Source organism: Hetaerina americana, unplaced genomic scaffold (assembly GCF_022747635.1).
Source record: "Hetaerina americana unplaced genomic scaffold, ioHetAmer1.1.p SCAF_6, whole genome shotgun sequence".
Lineage (NCBI taxonomy): Eukaryota > Metazoa > Arthropoda > Insecta > Odonata > Calopterygidae > Hetaerina > Hetaerina americana.
The window spans coordinates 32,385,749-32,405,913 of NW_027287205.1; the positions used below are offsets into that span (position 1 = coordinate 32,385,749).

General features: G+C 34.2%; 1 protein-coding gene across 1 annotated transcript; it reads left to right on the forward strand.

The window, feature by feature from the left end:
* Positions 1 to 1,252: 1,252 nt before the first annotated feature.
* On the forward strand, positions 1,253 to 11,345 carry LOC139695536 (thioredoxin-related transmembrane protein 1). Its single transcript, XM_071594375.1, has 6 exons — positions 1,253 to 1,398; positions 1,574 to 1,735; positions 1,813 to 1,987; positions 7,685 to 7,786; positions 7,876 to 7,980; positions 10,660 to 11,345. Exons 1-6 carry the CDS (start codon positions 1,262 to 1,264, stop codon positions 10,846 to 10,848), a joined length of 870 nt encoding a protein of 289 aa, XP_071450476.1. The 5' UTR covers positions 1,253 to 1,261; the 3' UTR covers positions 10,849 to 11,345.
* Positions 11,346 to 20,165: the final 8,820 nt, after the last annotated feature.

Consider the following 20,165-nt stretch of genomic DNA (forward strand, 5'->3'; position numbering starts at 1 on the left):
TATAATTCATACCAAGTTTCTGCAAGGGCCTGTGTGACATTGAATCTAGTCAAACCATTCCTATGAATTCCAATACATGGTAGTGTCTTTAATATAATATGACAATCATGAAAATTAGTTTGCAAAATATAATTTGGATAATTAAAGAATGAAGGCAATGCTAGGCTATTACCATTACAGGGAGCAAGTTAACCTAACCGAAGTTTATGTATTTCATGTTAATTCTTTGTCAAATTCGCATAAAATGTGTAATGCTCTCTGGGTTTGAAGTAGTAAATTGCCTTGCTTCTCCCTAAAAGCTTCTGGATACGGTTGTCATAGTCTATGAATATCCCGTACATTAGTCGGGACTGCAATGGCTCCGAACGATGAAGAAAATTCATGTCTCTCGGTAGAAAAACAAAATTTTTAAATTAAACTCCACTCGGTCCGAATATTAACATACCAGTGCTAATTTTTCAATGCATGTCTACAAAACAAACTTCATAAATAGCTATTTCTTTACTTTATTTAAGCTCTCCAGCGTCACACGTCAAGTTTAGCTCAAGCCTCCATATTTGCAGGGTCAACTTCAGTAATTTAGAGATAATAACTACAATGAGGTACACTAAATTTCCCCATATGCATACTCAAGCAATTCCGACGAAAACAAGAATTTTGGCAATATTTTCAACTGTTTTGATCCGGGGATGGGCGGGGTAGTATGGCAAGGTGACGCAGGATGTCAGAAAAAATGGCCTCCAGCCCAATAAAATATGGTTATCTTAGATTAATTGGATCGGGGGAAGAATAAATTTTGGGTAAATATACGGATCCTTCTCGAATTGGGAGAAAGAAGTAGGTTCACCGAGACCTCCGTGGCGAATCGCAATAATCGTCCTCGAATACTGGCATCAGAATTAAAGAACTCATAATCATTTCGGCAATTGGTGAAACAGAAAATATAATAACATAGAAAATAAACTTAAAGAATGAAATATTTTCGGTCTGTCACCAGTAGTTACGTTGAATTAATGCGACGCGCGATTGCATGAGGATAATTACAGCAAATATTTGTCGGTAGCATAGCCTGGTCACTCTTGTGATTCTTACACTGATGAAATTAAATATCACAGAAACTTCATTCAAATTCTAATATTCACTTTTCGATGCGGTTGTTCTCAGTGCTTCTTAGCCAGATCTCGAAAACTAGCCATTGTCTGTTTTTGGTCGTTCGTTTGTTTTCATTGTTGACGTCACTTTAACAAAGATGGATTCCACAATGCGGGGTGTGTATTTTAGCCTCCTTTTAGCTTTCTTCTCGCAGCAATGTTTTTTAGTTGTCGGAAAAAGTAGCTTAATAAAATTGGATGATAACAACTGGGACCAAATACTCACAGGGCACTGGATGGTAGAATTGTAAGTTGTACATATTTATTTTGTGTCATCTGCGGAATGGTTTTGGGTTTTTCTAATTTATGAATGCCTTTTTTATACTCGTTGATCTGCAATAAAACATTGTACCCTAATAGTTACAGATAAAAGGTTTCTATGTGTGGTAATTTCTTATCTATTTAACATACCTTTATCCAAGTTATGCTCCGTGGTGCCCGGCATGCCAAAGTTTACAGTCTCATTGGGAGTCTTTTGCGACGTGGAGTGAAGACTTAAGCATTAAAGTTGGTCAGGTTGATGTAACACAGTCACCCGGATTAAGCGGAAGATTTATGGTCACCGCACTTCCAACAATTTTTCAGTAAGTTTGTTATATAATTGATATCATTACTGTCAGGTATGCATTTGGTTTTATGCTTTCAATTCCTTTCATTTTAGTGTTTTAGATGGAGAATTCCGCCAGTATCGTAGCTCTCGCACCAAAGATGAGTTTATATCATTTATTGAAGAGGAAAAGTGGACAGCTATTGAGCCAATACCCGGTTGGAAATCTCCTTCGTCCATTGTCATGTCCATGGTCTCATACTTATTTAAGCTCTCGATGGTATTGCGAGTAAGTATTGTTGATTTCGGTTCCTTCTAAAGCAATTTTTTGCCCTCAGGATGATGTGTTTTCATTTTCATGCTCGTGAAAATTTCGGGGCATTCCCTTGTCAATTTAATGCTAGATTTCCCAAAATATTGAAGTCGTTTTAATGCCATGATTTTCATATTTTATTATTAATTGTAATGTAATGAAATAATTGACTTTGTAATTCCACACACTTTATTTAAAAACACACGACCCAGGTTTCGACGTTGAACGTCATCATCAGGCGGTCCTCATAGAAGCACGCTGGCTATATATACCTTCTGATCATAGGAGGGGGGGGGGTTGGTCAGAGAGGGAGGTCGGAGGGGTAAAAAAGGTTACAATGTAGCTGGGAAGAAAAGAGAATTACATTTTTGATTTAGAAGAGTGGTAGGTCTAGGAGTGGGGAGTGGGAGGGATACAAAATTTCGTTGGCAAGATCATCTTTCCAACGGACACATTTCAAAATTTCTAACTGCTCCAAAGCATCGAGCCTTTGACCTTTTTCTTCAAAATGAATAATTTTTGTCACAAAGTCACTTTTGTGATCACTTTCGATGAGGTGTTTTGCAAAGAGGGTGTATGTTATGTTGGACCTTGTGAACAAACTTATGAAAAAGGTCATCCCGAAAAAGTGCATGCTTGTTTCCTTTGATGTACGCAACCTTTTCACCAACGTGCCACCCATGGAAGCGGTGAACCTTGCCGAAGACATCCTCATCCGGAAATCCATCCCAGTTCCAGTTATAAGTGAACTTTGTGCATTACTTAAGACGTGTGTTTCCCAAAATTATTTCATTTTTAATGGTACCTATTTCCAACAACCCAATGGTTTAGCCATGGGCTCGCCCTTGTCCCCACTCCTGGCCGATATGTATATGGACAATTTTGAAAAATTTTTGTTCTCCTCAGCCTACCCTCTCATTAATAATGTATTTTGTTGGTTAAGATATGTAGACGATGTCTTCTGTGTGTGGACAGGTTCTGATAGGCAACGAGATCAGTTTCTAGCACATCTAAATTCTATCAATTCTAATGTACAATTCACGTGTGAAAAAGAGGAAAAAGGTTCCCTGAATTTCCTCGACCTATCCATTTCTAAAGACAAAGATGGGTTACAGTATTCCATTTTTAGGAAAGAAATGTATACAGACCAATTAATTAATTCCTCTTCAAGGCATTGCTTCACCCAAAAGCTTTCGGCATTTCATGCAATGATCCACCGTTTGACCGCTATCCCTATGTCAAAATTCAATGTAAATAAGGAACTTAATGTAATTAAAACGTTAGCAGTAAACAATGGGTATTCAGAAGATCTAATAAATAAACTTTACCGGAATAAACTTACAAAAATAGCCTTAAGCCACATTTACAACCCCGAACATGTAAAAGATCCCACTGCCAAATGGCGGAGAATACTATATCTTGGGACTATTTCTCAAAAAGTAATTAAAAGTTTACCTAAAGAAAAAATTAAATGTGCCTTTTACAGTCGTTCATGCCTTAAGAACCTGATCTCTCACACTAAAGACAAAGTCCCCGAAAACGAGAGGAGTGGAGTGTATGAGTTAAAGTGCTCGGATTGTAGCACAAAGTATATTGGACAAACAGGACGGAAATTTAAAGAAAGGATTAAAGAACACCAAACATGTGTAAAAAATAAGAACATAACATCCCTCTTTGCAAAACACCTCATCGAAAGTGATCACAAAAGTGACTTTGTGACAAAAATTATTCATTTTGAAGAAAAAGGTCAAAGGCTCGATGCTTTGGAGCAGTTAGAAATTTTGAAATGTGTCCGTTGGAAAGATGATCTTGCCAACGAAATTTTGTATCCCTCCCACTCCCCACTCCTAGACCTACCACTCTTCTAAATCAAAAATGTAATTCTCTTTTCTTCCCAGCTACATTGTAACCTTTTTTACCCCTCCGACCTCCCTCTCTGACCAACCCCCCCCCTCCTATGATCAGAAGGTATATATAGCCAGCGTGCTTCTATGAGGACCACCTGATGATGACGTTCAACGTCGAAACCTGGGTCATGTGTTTTTAAATAAAGTGTGTGGAATTACAAAGTCAATTATTTCATTACATTTCAATATGTTATGCAAATTCCACAAAGTTACGCCTGAGACAACAAATTTTATTATTAAGGCAGTACAAGGTAATATGACAGCACATTTGAATATAAAAATTAAGTAACTTAGGTCTCATAACACTTCACGGATGGTGGAATGTTTCAATGCCTGTAGATGATGAAAAATATCATGGCAGTCATTTTTGTTTGGAGGGAAAATTATCCTTTGAAATGTGATTTGTCCATGCTTGGAGTTTAACCTAATAAAATGTATGAGATAGTATGACAGCACATTTGAGTGTAAAAATTAAGTGACTTAGGTCTCATAACACATCACGGATGGTGGAATGTTTCAATGCATCTAAATGATGAAAAATATCATGGCAGTCAGTTGTGTTTGGGGATTAAATTATCCTTAGAAATTTGATTTGCCTATGCTTGGAGTGTATCTTAATAAAATGTTTCAATATTAATTTGCTTTACATTGTTGACGTTGAAATTTCAGGTTCGGTGGAAATTATGCTGTAATTATTGTTACTTAAATATTAAGTATTATTTTGACTGTGGATTCCATGAATTTGATTCTTTATTTTAGGCTAGGCCTGAGGTTGTTACATCAGGCCGGTTTTCAATTTCAAACTCCTTTAATTTTAAAGTTTTACTCGGAAAATGTTTTATTTGTTAATTTTTATTACCATTTTGGAGCATCTTGAACTTTTATTTTAATATGTGATGGTAAATAATCTTATTTAAGAATGTTACAATTATGCAAGGTTCAGATTTGGCTATTGGCATGCCTAAACTTGGTCAATTGAATTAAGAATTTTCTTGGGTGTCATCTGTTGAGAGAAATTTCTCTAATTTACACCTTAATTTTTCCTGTGTACTTGTCTCTTGGTCTTCTTTTTGGGATATTATCCTTCAATTTTCTGTTCCTCTTTTGTTTCTAACATCCTATTTCTAAAATTCCTGCTACCTGCAACGTTGGGTCGCATTCCCTGCCTTTTACAGACTCTTTGGGGGTAGAGTGTTTCGTGGTGCATTTTCATGTGGTAGTGATGTTTCAATTTCTTGCTTGTTGTGTCCTGGATTCCGTGTTGTAGGATGGCTTTCGTGCTGCATCATGGGGTGCAGTTTTTTAGTTGTTTTGCGGTATATGTGTTTGCATGAGTATTGGATGAAGGGATTTTTGCATGAGTGTGTGCGCTGCTGTGGGTGTAATTTTCCGTGTTGTTTTTTTTTTTGCATGTGGTATTTTTCCTTTTTACGGTTGGTGACCTAACACCCCCCGCCACATGCCCTTGCGGCGGCTTGCGGGGTATTATGTAGATGTAGATGAACATCAATTCGACCTCAAGGTGTGTCCAATCTAGTTTTCTTTGCTATAGAGTTAGTTCTTCATATGGTTATTTCCTCTTTCTATTTTATACTTCCTCCTACCTCATGTTGTCTGTCCATTAAATCTTTAGCATTCTTCTCTACCAGCATGTTTCAAACACCTCTATTTTTCGCTGGTCCACTTTTCTCGGGTACCATGTCTCTGATCCATTTGGTGGTCCACATGAATGTTTTGACGAGCTCCTTCCTTGGTTACAACTTTAAATTCTTTGAACATTGTGGTTGCATCTTTTTCATGAACACCTTGTTTAGCTTGAGCTAGTCTTCACTTGATATCAGTTGAATTTTTCTAACCCTAGTTATACTGCTGCCTAGGTAGATGGAGGTTTCCAATGGCCCAGGTTTCACTCCTCAAATTGTGACATATGTCTTCAAATTCTCTCTTTCACTCTTGAGAATTTTAGTTTTTTCTTGCTGATGCTCATGCTATATCCTCAAAGTACTTGGCCCTAATTAATAACTAATTGAAATATCAAATAACGTTTAATCTGCTGCTTTCTTCAGGTCCTGGTACCAAATGTCATCTTTCGAAAGGTCTTTTTACTTTCACTCTTGCTTTGACTACGTCATCCTATCATATTCCTCAGCAATCCAAAAAGGGTGATATGATTTTATAAATGATTAATTCAAGTCCCATACTATGTTGGAAGGTCAGACGAAACTAGTGAAATTGGAGAGATATTCTTTCAAGCATTTTGATAGAGTTGATTTTTCCCTAGCCTAGTAGCATGTCCACACACATGGTACAGTTAGACCTTTATAAATTTATGTAAACCTCGTGACTTTTTTGACCTGACATCTTCGTTGTTGACTTCATTGGATATATTTTAATGGCTATGATCCTTACAACCCTTGCTCTTAACTCAAATCATGGGAAATGTTTAGATATAGGCGTTTGAAATTTAAATCAATCAAAGGTTGCTTTATTTGGGAATGATATCCCTTAAATGAGGAAGGGGAAAGGTAATTTCAAGTAAATAAGCTTTGTTTTCATGAGCCTTACATGTACACTTCAATATATTGCTACTTGTATGGTTTATCCCTGTCAGTTTGTTATTGGTGTAAATAGTGTTGTGACAACTTGTGAATTATATTAGCTGGAAGACTTATTATATATTACATTATTATGTATTAATTGTGCGTATATATGTAATGATTATGCTCGTTTATTTGATCCAGCCTGTCCGCAGTTCTTCAAGGTTAGCCAAGTGAGCTGCATTGTTTGTACTATCCCAATAAAATTTCTCTGTCAAAAATTATAAATTCCTTTTATCATGCTCAAAAATGATATAATGGGTATTAGTGAAATATGTGTTTTTTAGGAAAAAAGTTGGTTTTATTTAGGATAGAGAAGAAAATTTAGCGATGCGGAAGAAAGTGATATTAAGTGAAAATCTGCATTGCAAAGTAAGACTCCTGTTTTGAAAGAATCTATCTCTTCGTTTTCTCTTAAAGCAGTAATTGTCACAAGGTCTAAACTTGGTGACATGAGTCATTGAACTGTAATGCATATAAGTGAATATGTGCTCTGCTGCTTGTTGGTTCAGTCATTACTAAACAGCACAGATTCATTGTTATGTATCCCCTATTGAATTTTGATCATAGACCAACATACATGCTAGTACACAAATCTATTTTGTTGAAAAATAATGTCTTTTAAGAATGAAGCATTGAGATAAATAGAACTAAACTAGAGATAGCATTGTTCAAATATGGCCTAACATCTATTACAAGCAACTAATTCATAACTCCTGACATGTAGGTCTGTCTTGCGAGAGACATGCTGCTGTATCTAGTAATAAGAAATAAAGTGTGTCTGAAACAAAATTGGATACTGTGGACAAGGGCAGATTTCAATATTTGGCAGTGTTTTTTATGTCTTCTTCAAAATGTTAATGCTAATTTTAAAGAACACCTCTCATGACATTATTTAAGTCACTCACCAACAAATTGTCACCCAAAAATTGATTGTACTAGTTGAGGTCAAAATTGACTACACAGTAAGTCATATGGCAAATGAAAGCCATGCATACAAGTTAGAGGGCCCAGATGGTTTTTGTTTGCCACCTGTGATTTTGTGAGCAAGTTGTGGTATCTATTAATTCCCATGATTACTTTAATTCATAGTTTGTGATGATTGTTCATACTTATGCCAATTTTAATTCAGAATATTTTCATGTCATTTGTAAACATTCTTTTTGTAGTCAATCCACACTAAATTGATGGAAGAATATGGTTTGCCGACATGGGGTTCCTACTTGATATTTGCAGTTGCTACCATTGTGATGGGTGCTCTGCTGGGAATTGTAAGTAGGGAAATCGGGACACGTTTTAATTTAATTTTTATGCCAGCAAGTTCGTGGAAATAATGAAGGAAATTTTATTTTTATTTCAGTTGTTGGTGGCTATTATTGATCATTTTTACCCTCCAAAACCTCACACCACAACTAAAAGCATTGTTAAACCTGATGACAAGGATAAGAAAAAGAAATCAGATGAGGTATGTTTGTTAATCCTGTGTATCAATTTTGGAGTTGACCTATTATTTTATACCTTTGCGCAAAAATGAATTTAAGTGTTATTAAATGTTTAAGCTTTCCTTGTTGGCTAGGGTAGAAATTTTGTTCAAAAACTGTGAGTGAGTCATTTTCTATGATTGATCACCAAATGCATAGTATCTTGGCTAACTTGTTTCCCTTTCATTGGTTTTTTATTCATAAGTTGTTCTATGTTCTGCAACCACCTTGAAAAAAAACACCTTAATTCTATATAAGGTTAAAATATTGATTTATTTATACCTTAAGCAATATTTATTACAGGGTATAATATCTGGCAGTTGAAAATTATATCATTGCATGCATATTTTCAAGCAAGAAATTGATAGTGGAGTGAATCAAACAGTTTTATTTGATGAAATTGAGAAATTAATTATATATACTGCAATATCTACCCCAAGTAGAAAGCAGACCTTTTCTGTTCTCTCTTCATGATTCATGTATCTTGCGTTGAGTTTGATAAGTTTGATGTTTATTAGTGCCTAGGAGCTGATTACCCCCAGTATTAGCCAATTCTCAATATTTTTAATTGATGGTGATAATTTCATTCCGGTCAAAGTGCTTTATGAATGTTAATTGAATGATTACACCATTTAAATGTATTTCCAAGTGTATGATCATTACAGTCTCCTTCACCACTGATGTTTTTAAAAGTAATATTGTGAATATTTATATCTGCGAAATAAAAACTGAATTGCAGTTTTGCATATATTGTTATCAAATTTCAGGAAGCAATTTACTTTTACCCTGTGAAACATAGTCACATTAATTGGATGGATAAAATTTTCTTCTAAAAGTTTATTCAGTTTGACTCATGAATTCTTTTCAAATCTATCAAAAAATAGATACCCTCTACCAGTGAAGTCTATCAGATCTATTCAGTAGTTGCTTCTGAAGGTTTAATTTATTCTTTTTAACACAATTTAATGAGTGATGTGCATACATTGTGACGAAGCAAACTACGATTATACCCTCCTCTGTTTATGGTAAACTTAATGCTGTTTAAAGTTTTTCCATTACTTAATCATTCTCATGTTTACAGTGGCTTAATGATGATTACATTTTTTGAGACTTAAATCAGTAGTCACAGGTCCATGCTGCAGCAGGCCATGTGCAAGTGGAGAACCCTCCTGAGTACTGCCACTTTTGACAGAGACTTGCCACCCCCTTAAGTCTGCAGCATTTCAAATAACATTTCAGATGCTCATGTGATTACATTAAAATACATGTTATGGAAAGCTTGGCCCTTCAGAAGCACGCCACAGTGGCACTTGTCAAGTGGTCCCAGCCTTTTACCTTGTCTCTCTTAAATTCAATTCTTCCAAAAAAGTGTCTACTCAGCCAGGGAAATTAGAGAAAAAGTCTGAAATTACTCAGCTTATTCCAAAATTTAGGGAAAAAATAATGGAAATGGCTGAATTTTTTTGAAAAGTCTAGAATTTGATGGGCAAATTAAGGATATGATATGGGAATTGGAAAGTCCTGATGTTCATGACCTTATCATTGGCTTCAGTGGGAGGTGACTCTATGTGCAAACCCCTGGCCAAAACCAACCCTATAGTTTCAGACCAACATCAACAGTGCGGGTGGCGCTTGAGGTAATCCCATGTACTAGTCAATGCAAATATTTAGGCATTTATTTAATTAGGGATCTTGGGTGGGGAGTCCAAGTAGACAATTTGACACGGAAGGCATTTAAAGTATTGCATTGGGTGATGAGAAATTTAAAAGGAAGTAGCGTAGCCACAAAAGAAAAAGCATATAAGGCACTGGTTATCCCTATCCTAGAATACTCCTCCATAGTATGGGATCCATATGAGGTGGGGCATATTAAAAAGATAGAAAAAGTTCAAAGAAAGGCAGCAAGATATGTACTCGGAAGGTATAAAAGAACAGATAGTGTCACAGAAATGTTAGATATACTGAAATGGGAGAGTTTGAAAAATAGAAGAAAAAGGAGTAGGTTAGGCGCGATGTATAGAATTGTTAAAAAGGACGAAGCGTGGGAAGATTTATGGAAAGGGATAGAAAAGCCTAACTTAAAGGGAAAAAACGACCATAGCCTCAAAATAAAAATAAGGACTCAAAAAATAAATAAGAAAAAATACTCTTTTTTAAATAGAACCATAATTGATTGGAACCAGCTGCCTGGAGGTTTGTTTGAGCCCTTTCGATCCAATTTTAGAAGTTTTAAGTTGAAATGTAAAGCAGCCACTGTAGTCATGAAAATATTGTTTGTATGTGATGTGGACGGCATATTGTATGTGATGTGGAAGTTTGTTTGTATGTGATGTGGAAGTGTCATTATGTAAAAATATTTTATCTCTTCTGTTTTTATGTGTTCGTATGTAATTTTCGTTGTAGAGTTATCTTTGACCTAACCTGACCGTTGCCACCAGGAAATTTGCCTAATTGCAACGTAATTGTGTAAATAAATAAATAAATAATGAGCTGTGATCCGCATAAAGAGTACATAATCAGATTCCAGGAAAAAATAAGGGTAAAGGATAGAATATTTGTATGGAAAATCTGGAAAAATGAAGAAATAGGAATCCATAAAATGATTGGGTACCCTTATCCATTGATGACTATAAATTATATTCTGTTATTATTATGTTACACAGGAAAGTGGTGATGATGATGCCGATGTCAATGAAGATGAGGAATATGATGAGAATGATGATAATATAAAGGATGATCTTGAAGATGATGAGTCAGAAAAGAATGCTGCCAGTGCTAGTGGTTCTGAAGAGACCAGTTCTGTGGGAGGAAGCCCAAGAGTTCAGAAGAGGAAGTCACGGAAGGCAGATTAGTAAGGGTTTGCCTTAATAATTAACTCAGCATTGTTTGAGGCACATCCAGTTTGATTTGATGTACTTCAAGTACCAGACCTCATGAATTTTCAAAGTAATTTACTTAACAATAATATTTCGCTGAGTAACATTTTTGGATGCTTGATGTCGGAGATTTGACTCATGCAGTATCATTTGTATGCTGAATTTTAGATCATTTCATTTTGTTGTTTAATTTTCAGCATATCTAAAATACATAACATCGCCTTAAGAGCAACAATAACTTTTGTTTATATTGTGAAATGTGCCTACATGTTTGTTGGGAATGTTCTTGGGCTTGGAGCTATTAAACCTCCAGCACTGTAAAATTTATTTAAATGGTATTTCAATTGCCTGCTGTGTATTGTTAAAATCTACAAGTACCATAACATTCCATGAAAATTTGTGGTTGTGTTTTTTCACTTTTGTGTGGTTTCTACATTTTTGAATATAATATTAAAACAATATGCATTTTGCTAAAAGTTGTTTCATTTTCATTCATATGCATTCACTTTTATCTGTGATTTTTGAGCAGTTACTGGAAATATATTTTTCACTCGCAACGTAACATGTGATAACTGTGTTGTGTGTGGATGTGTACTTAAATAGTTGAATGATAATTTAATTTTTCATTGCATTTTCACAGTTAAAAAATGAGGACAAATAAGGTAATTATTTGCTTAAACCTGTGTTGAAGATGTCCAAGTTGGATTAAAAAAGCAATGGTCCCCAAACTGTGCGTTGCAACTCCATGGTTAGATATTACTGAAAATTATTAGCTTAAAAAACTTTATTTTTTAATGATTTATATTCTATTGTATACAATACTTTGCAGGGTCCTGATTGAGTACTTTTTGTGTCAGTTTTTGTGAACCAGTAAATTATAACTTTGGTTGTTGTTATTATTACACCAATTAACTACTTATAATTTGTGTACTTATCTCTTTTCTGAGTCAATTCCCAGTTCTTAACACAATACTTGGGGAGGCACATGAATTTTTTTTATAAGATTTGTGGAAGCATCAGTCATAAAAGTTAAAGAATTAGCATTGAAAAGTGGTATTAATGAAAGTGCAGAGATTTTGTTTCAGAAAGAGGTGAAATATAAGCCTACAATATCCCCTTCAGATTTTAAAAATTTGGGGAGATATATTAATCAATATTGGTATTTCTAAATGTTCTTTGATTGAAATTTTCATGAGGAAAGGCGTCATCAAATTTTGAATGCTAGTGTTAATTTTTGCTTTCATTTTTTTTTTTCAAGGATATAATTTTTATCAAATGAAAGTATATGTATAGAGAAATTTTCATATCTCTGCATAGTTTGTGAAAAGTTTCACTTCTATTTAAAGACATAAATAGCTACTCTTAAATGCTTTTGATTATGATTTGTTTGACTTCCATCTTTCTTGAGAATCTTTTGGGGTGTTGAAAGAAATTGGAGACTATAAACACTAGTCATCTCAGTCAAAATTCTGTCATCAGTCTAAGCCTTTCTCCCCTTCTCTGCTGACCATATTTTATAATGGCAACCATGTCCTACACATCCTGAGAAAGCAAGAGATATTTCTTTCGGTCCGCATGAATTGGTGACATTTTGAAACGACATTAATCTAATTATGCGTTGATTTTAAAAATCTTTTTCACATGGAAAAATTGGTAGATATTTAAGAATGGCATCCTGTAATGTATTCACCTTTTTTAAAATGGTCATATTGCAAACTTTATTTAAATCTTTATAACTTAGGTAGGCGTTATTAATAACTTGTTCTACTGTTAAGCTTGTTCTATAACGTGCTCATAGTTATATTTCCAGGCTATAAAAACGTTTGTCAATCTAGCCATTAGAAAAAAGTTTGTCTAGGTTGCAAAGATATTTTGCTCTGGTTAATTTATCATGTTAAAACCGTATAAATGTGCCATTTTCTATTTAGTTCTTTTAAAAATAGCTGATTAATTTTTACGTTGCTTTTGCAATTTTGTATGCCTTTAGTTTGAAGCTGTAATGAATTCAATTATGGAAGCTTATTAATTTTGTGCATAATGTATGCATAAATGTCATTGCATATTTTTCTGCTCAGTTGTGCCACTGGCGGTGTTCAGTTGATTTTGCAGTTAATTTATTTATATTCTTTTTGCACTGCCCTAGTTCACTTAAATCCATTGAAGTTCAGCCCACCTTCAGTGTGCATGTGTGTATATTCGATGATATCTTGGACTAAGTATTTCTTTTGTGCCCTATTTCATCCAGCGTCATAAACATCTCTCATACCCTTACAGGTAATGACATTTGTTTCACAGGTATCCCATTTCATATGAAATTTTTCCCTTTCTATTAATGGACTTTCTCTCACAACTAGTGAAAATAGAAAGGTATAAGTGCATTTGCTATTCAAGCTTCAGTGCTCTTGGGCCATTTCTAAAGTGTACAAGTGATTTACAAGTCTACCAAAAAGTCTTAAATATAGTATAAAATTTTCATTTAATATAGGCAAGTAACAAGTGCTGAACCATTTATTACCATCAGTAACTCAGCATGTGCAAATTCCGAGGACTTGTACCTTGACATACAGCCTTGCCAATTGGACTTCTGGTATTAAAAGGGCCATTTAACTCTTTCAGAAGTATATTGCAATCAATATATTTTTGCTGTGCCGAATATAAAGGTTCTGTTACCTTATCTTAAATCATAATGCCGTTTGTAAATCATCTTCCCTGGTTATTTAGTTCCAAATTGATTCTTGCAAATGTCATTAGTCAGGACTGTTCTACGTGAAAATGCCCCATAGACAAAAGTTATACCCTTGGTAGTTCCGTGTTATGAGAATCATGTTATGCTTGGGAACAGTTTGTTAATGTGAATTTTGTGAAAGTGAGTGTTAGTGTTATGTTTTTGGAGAAGTTATAACTTACAGAAAAGAGAAAATTTTTATTTCACCTCTGCTGCGATTAATTTACTTGAGGTTACAAATAGAAATTTTTAAGAATATAATGCTTGATAGGAAGCACAGCTATGAAGTGTTTTTGGGCATCTCCACAGTTGATTTTCATTGAATTGATTCAAATATTCACACCTTAAAATTCAAGGGATTTCTATCTAACCTCAACCAAAGATTAACCTTATACATACCTACATTATATTTTATGTGTGTTTAATATAATTCTCATCCCACCTCAAGCTTGTTGTAGATAGATAGATCTACTGTTTGCATTCATTTGCACTCATTCTATTGCCCTTGATTTACGTCACATAAAATCACTGTATTAATCTCTGGATAAGTTAAAGAAGTTTAAACCACAATCTCAGAAATTGCTGTTTTTTTGGTGAATCCCATTCAAAATAGTGTACATTCTGAACATAAACATTATAATTTTTTTAAATCTAACTAAGCTCTCCTGAGTGTTGTGCCATAAAAAGATTATATGGTCGCATATCCATTCCATTGTGTCACTGTGAGAATTAGCCATCAACCATGGGATGTCAATTCTCATTCAAGAAGTGTTAGTAATTTTATTTTTTCTTTGCAATATTAGGTAGCTCGGATGAGGAATGTGAGGATGAGGTAGGTATTATAGATGCCCTAAATGAGAGAGAGTGGGAAATATGCACCTGGAATTAGAAAGACAGTACCTGGGAATGAGTTACTTAGGTTATTATTACTGCATATTATTTGTAGTAATTTACTATAAGAATACAATGGATTATTATTTTGTTACTCGGCAAATGTGGCTAACAGTGGTCACTAGTAAGAAAGATGAAATTTTTAATCCACCTGTACAATGCCTTGAAAAGGGCATCGAATGATGCTGGTGCATTTATTTCTTCATTTCTCCTCGTTTCTTATCTCCTGTAATCATTTCGCTCTGGCATTCATACCAACCTGATAACTTGAATAGCTATGTATTCAAGTCAATCAGCTTGTGTAAACACATTGGACTGATAATACGAGTACTGTGCTACTTCTGTAATCATGTGCTTGTGAGAACAACTTCATATACTACATATAGTACTTCAGTGGGATAATAATTTGTAAAAGAAGATTCATTAACTCTTAAAAGAGGTCAATTAATGCCTTAGCAATAATCTCCTCTTCATAATTATAGGTTAATAAAACTTTTTTTTGGAGTTTATATACTTATCTGCTCACAATCATTTTGCCATTGAAGAGGGTACATATTTTGTTTCCAAATATAAACCATAAACACAGTAATCGACCCTAAGGTGGTTTTGGTCGGTGATGGTAGAGTTCACCCAGTACTAAGCCTGATGGTGTGTGAAATTTACACATCTGGGTAGGGGGGCCCGTTCCTTTCCCAGTGCCGGTTATGGTTTCCCAGGAAGATCTGGTACCCGAAAAATCACAGCTTGGGTGGAGCTGCAGGTACCCAGAGGTTTGCCTGGGAATCGGGCCCTCTGGTCAGTAGTCAAGTTCTCTACCCCTAGATTACCGCGACCCATTTCCAAATATATATATCTATATTAGCATGTGTAGTATCTTCCATTAAATCAGCCAATAGCTCGTCTAAATTATGTCATCGGAAATTTACTGAAGTCAACAGAGTGATGCTGTCTTATGGAGGTTTTTAAGCTGCATAAGGAAGAGGAAATTTACAATTTTAATGGATAGTGGCACAAATGGAATTACACGGTAGTGGATTCTCATTCTTTGTAATTGTTTTGAATAATCACTATGAAAATTGCCACTTTATATGACTGAAGTTGATAATGTTGCTCTATCAAAATTCAGTTTAAATATGTAATATAATTATTACTTGTTGAAAGATGTTAATTAACATTTCCTAAAATACTGAATGTTTTAAAAATTACTGACCCTAAATGCTTTTATGCCTGAATCCATGAACAATAGCATGGGGCATGCCGATATTGAAGTTTGGAAAACATTTGTTTTCCATTAAATAATGAGTACCGTAGAGTCAAGTAAAATCAGTCTTGATAAACTGGCATTCCCTGAGGTACAGATTCATTTATTAACATCATGCACCTACAGAGCATATTAATTACCTTTGCAATGGCTGCTCCAAGCCAGTTCAACTCAGGCAAATGAATGCTTATGTGAGCTGCTCTTGAACAGAAGGAAAATATTTTAATGAAGAAAAAAAAGAACTATTTTGTTCAATAAAGTATTATTTTTGTATTTATTTCTTGAAGAAAATTTGGAAATATCGTCTCCTGTCATAATTCATGTTCACACACAACCTTTCCCTATTATCATAATTTTTGAGAATCTATGGCCTCAGTCTACATTACTTAACTTAATCAAGACTCTACTGTATTCGTAAGCTATTTAAGTAGATAGAAAATAGTCCAGGAAGTCAATAACCCTGAAAATATGAATGCTAATCATTAGAATGCAAATGGTGCTTACTTGATGAATCACTAGAGAATTTAGTTGGTGTAGTTCTTTTTGACTCTTTGATAAAACTTCACTCCTCAATTCAATGTGAAGAGTTTAAAAGGACGATGAAAGGTTGGGGATGTATGAGTTCCAAGTTTGAATGACCAAATATTTTCTTGAAATAGTCTGAGATAGTTCACTTGAGGTTTCTTAGAATTATGTCATTGCATATATTGTCGCATCAATACATATCAATCGCTAAATGTCTTGTTTCTGTAGTACACACAGCTTTGCTGTGAACAATGAAGGCAAAAATTATCTCGTGCAGGATCTCATTATGTCATGCGGGATGAACTTCTTTTTTCTCAATAAGAATGACCATGAGACTTCTTTTATGTAAACTATATATTTACAGTTATATCTGGTGAATTATTATACAGCTTGAATCTAATTAAGTGAAGTGTGTTCATTGTGCACCCTCAAAATAAAGAATGGCCTTCTTCATGAACAGATATATTAAAAGCATTTCTCAAGAAAGGGTAAAATTAGTTGAAAGACAACTGTTATAATTAAATTTTAAGGTGTTTTCAAATCTGTTTGAAACTGAACTTTTGATGATGATTTGAAAAATTTTTATTGATTCCATGGTGAAATTGATCATTGTTTAATTTTTAATATAAGACAATAATAAGATAATCTGCATAAGCTAATTCATAAATTAGCTTATGTAGATTTTACAATGGTCTGAATTTTTCCCCTAATCCAATTTACATAAAACTTGAGTAATTCCTTTGTCAAGTCTTCTGCCATTGCTGTGTTTATTTAGGCCAGTCATTCTATGCTGCTAGGTTTCTAAGAGTGCAATCATCCCTCATGTTAGTCATTTTACCAGCATTACCAATTTTGTCCATTACCGCATGAAAACCTGGGCTTGTTCAGTGGAATTTATATTATCCATGAGTGAAAAATGTTAATATTGCCTGTGTGAAACATCTGTTTTTCAATTAAAATTGAAAGGCTGTGAAATATGAATTCTAGTGGCAGAATGGATCAGTTTTATGCCTTTTTTGATCCACTCTGTGATTATTCTTGTTTAGCTTCTATTTTCGTTAAAAAGGAACTAGGGTATTTCTTTCCATGACTGTTGAGGGAAAAATAAACTAGTAATGCATTCAAAGAGAAAAAATTCATATCTCAGAATTAGTTCAAGAGTTATTTTAAAAGGACGCGAAGTGCTGTGCATCATCCTTAGGTTATTAAGAAAACTGGTGCCAAAATTAATTTTGATGAGTGTGTGCATGTCTATATATGTCTACAAATGTGTATGTATGAATAAAATATATTTATATGTGTATACACAAGAATAAAGTAAAACAGTCAAGAGCTTTTCTGGCCCATTCTAATTTTGATCTCTATTTACTCTCCACTTAGCCATTGATGCAAAGGGCTCCGATATTCATGTGCCTCCTTCACTAATTGCTGGACATTTTAGGTATAACTTTTTTGGTCTCAGCATTAGTAATAAATTCTCAATTGATATTTGTTTCCTGATTTTAATATTGTTTACCATTCCAAAGTGAAAAGAAAGGCTATTCATATTTTCAATTTGGCGACCACCTGAATGTTTGCAAAAACACAGAACAGCGAGAATGGATGTGGCTTTTAATGCCTCTTTATTTATAAGTGATAAGGAAAGAATGATCCCTAACCAAGTGAGTCAGGATAATGGAAATATTGGTTAAATTGAGCCTTGGATATTTTTATTTTTTTCTGGTTGTTTGCTACAATCATTCAGTAAATGTATTTCTCTGTCTTACATTGAAGAGTGATTGATTAATTTTAGTGGGTGAATGTTAATGTCAACATTATTTAAAAGGTAGTGGGAAGTTGTTTTTATAATGCAGTGCAGAGAGTTTGCCTTTTATAAGTGTGCATTAATGCGTACTCTGGATGTAAAGAACATTGGCAGTAGTGATGAAATTTTTACCATAAAATTTACTGTATTGTTCCCCTGAGGATATTTTGCACAATGATGTATTTCGTGTTGGCATAGCCTTCACTAATTTAGTATAGTTATGGAAGAAGTTGTTATTGTTAATAAGGCAGCCATTTTGGTAAGAAGTAGAAATGTGACAACAAGAGGTAGTTGATTAGAGTAATGGCTGTGAGCAATATTTCAATGTTTGCCTGAGTGAAAATTGGTGGTGAGCATGTCAGACAATTTGTTCTTTAGGGTGACAAAACTCTGCCATTTTACCGAAACCTGTAAATACACAAAGCTAGTTTGTTTCCTGAACATATTAATGCAGTGGCTATACATGCAGTGGACAGGGATACAAAACTGTTGTTCGGGGCTAGCGCGGCATCCCTTGAATTTAGTGCTTTTGTGTGCACATTTTTTTCCGAGCAATAACTCGATCATTAGTGGAGATACACTGTTCGACCCTGTGGCAGTGACCACCCTGATTCATCCTCCAACTTTTGGTGCAATTGTGTTTAGCCCAGAATAAAAAAGAAGGGAAGGAATATTTTAACTTGTTGCATTGGAGAATGGAGATGGCAGCAGAAAAATTAGAAAAATGTGTATACTTAGAGATGATTTCACATGAACAAATCTTTTTGAAGAAAATATTTGTTCCTTCCAAGATTTTATTTGGAAACTATAAATAGTTTTTAATTGAAATCATGTGAAATCCCTGAATATTATTTAGGTTTGCAGTGCGCTTCAGGGACATATTACCCAACTTGGGTAATTTCCACCAACACAACGCCTTAAAACAGACTTGCTTTTAATATTACTGCCATGCATGAATTGTGAGCCGAAGAAAAAATTTTGTCTGGAAAATGCAGCGCACTAATGAACTTATGACTGAATGATGGCTATAACTTCTATTTAAATATTATTGTACCAGTGTAAAAATAATGGCATAGAAAGTCTGTGACTTCACTAGCCAACATGTAATTAACATTGTAGCACATTACTAAGTGTAAATAAATGTAACATTCTATATTTTGATGTACAATTGTAACAATGATGGCTGTTATTAATAAATTAAAATTATGTCATTGTTTTCCATGGGCTTTTATTACTTGAAAAAGGCATATTATTGGTTTTATCATCCACAGGTAAGTATCAATAGATTAAGTTTTAATATCAACTAGTGATTTATAAATTACTATGTTCAGAGTCAAACTATTTCATTTGAGTATCCCAAAGGAACTCTCTCTCATTTAATGATAAAATTTCTGGGATCTCACAGATTTTATATGCATGAATTTTAATGTATACTCTATGAATATTTGCAGTCATAGCTTGCCTTAATTTAGAAAATATTTCACTCAAAAGAGGATTGTTACTAAAAAGTTTATGATTTATTTATTCCAGGATTCATCCGGAACTTCATCTCATGATCTGCATCAAAAGAAGTTTTAATTTTACTGTTGTTTCTGCAAAATGTTATGTGAAGGATTTCATCCTAATATATTTTCTTCTCATGAATTAAGAATCTATGGAAATGACCTATCATTTTCACATGACCAGAAATTGGGAGTCATTCAACCCTCTGAGTCATAGTTTAAAAATTGGATTTTGAAATTAATTTCAATTTTTTATTGCGCACAGCATAAATATCTAATACCATTTTCATGGGAGGATTAATGTGATACCAAATTTTGGATCTCTTTTTAAACCCTCTCATTAATAGTTCAACCCTTGAGTTTTTGCCCAAAATTTCCACCTTACAAAATTGAAATATACTGGAGATGTTTGGTATTTAGTGTGATAGCTTTATTTTGTTCTCCAGTTTAATGTTAAGCCCTATCAAATGAAAGGATTTGACATGAATTAGTTCACTTCTATGATTTTTTCAAGTAATGTGGCAGACGCACACATGCTCCTAATCATCACAAAATGAAGTAATTCAAGACTAGACTCCTTCACTC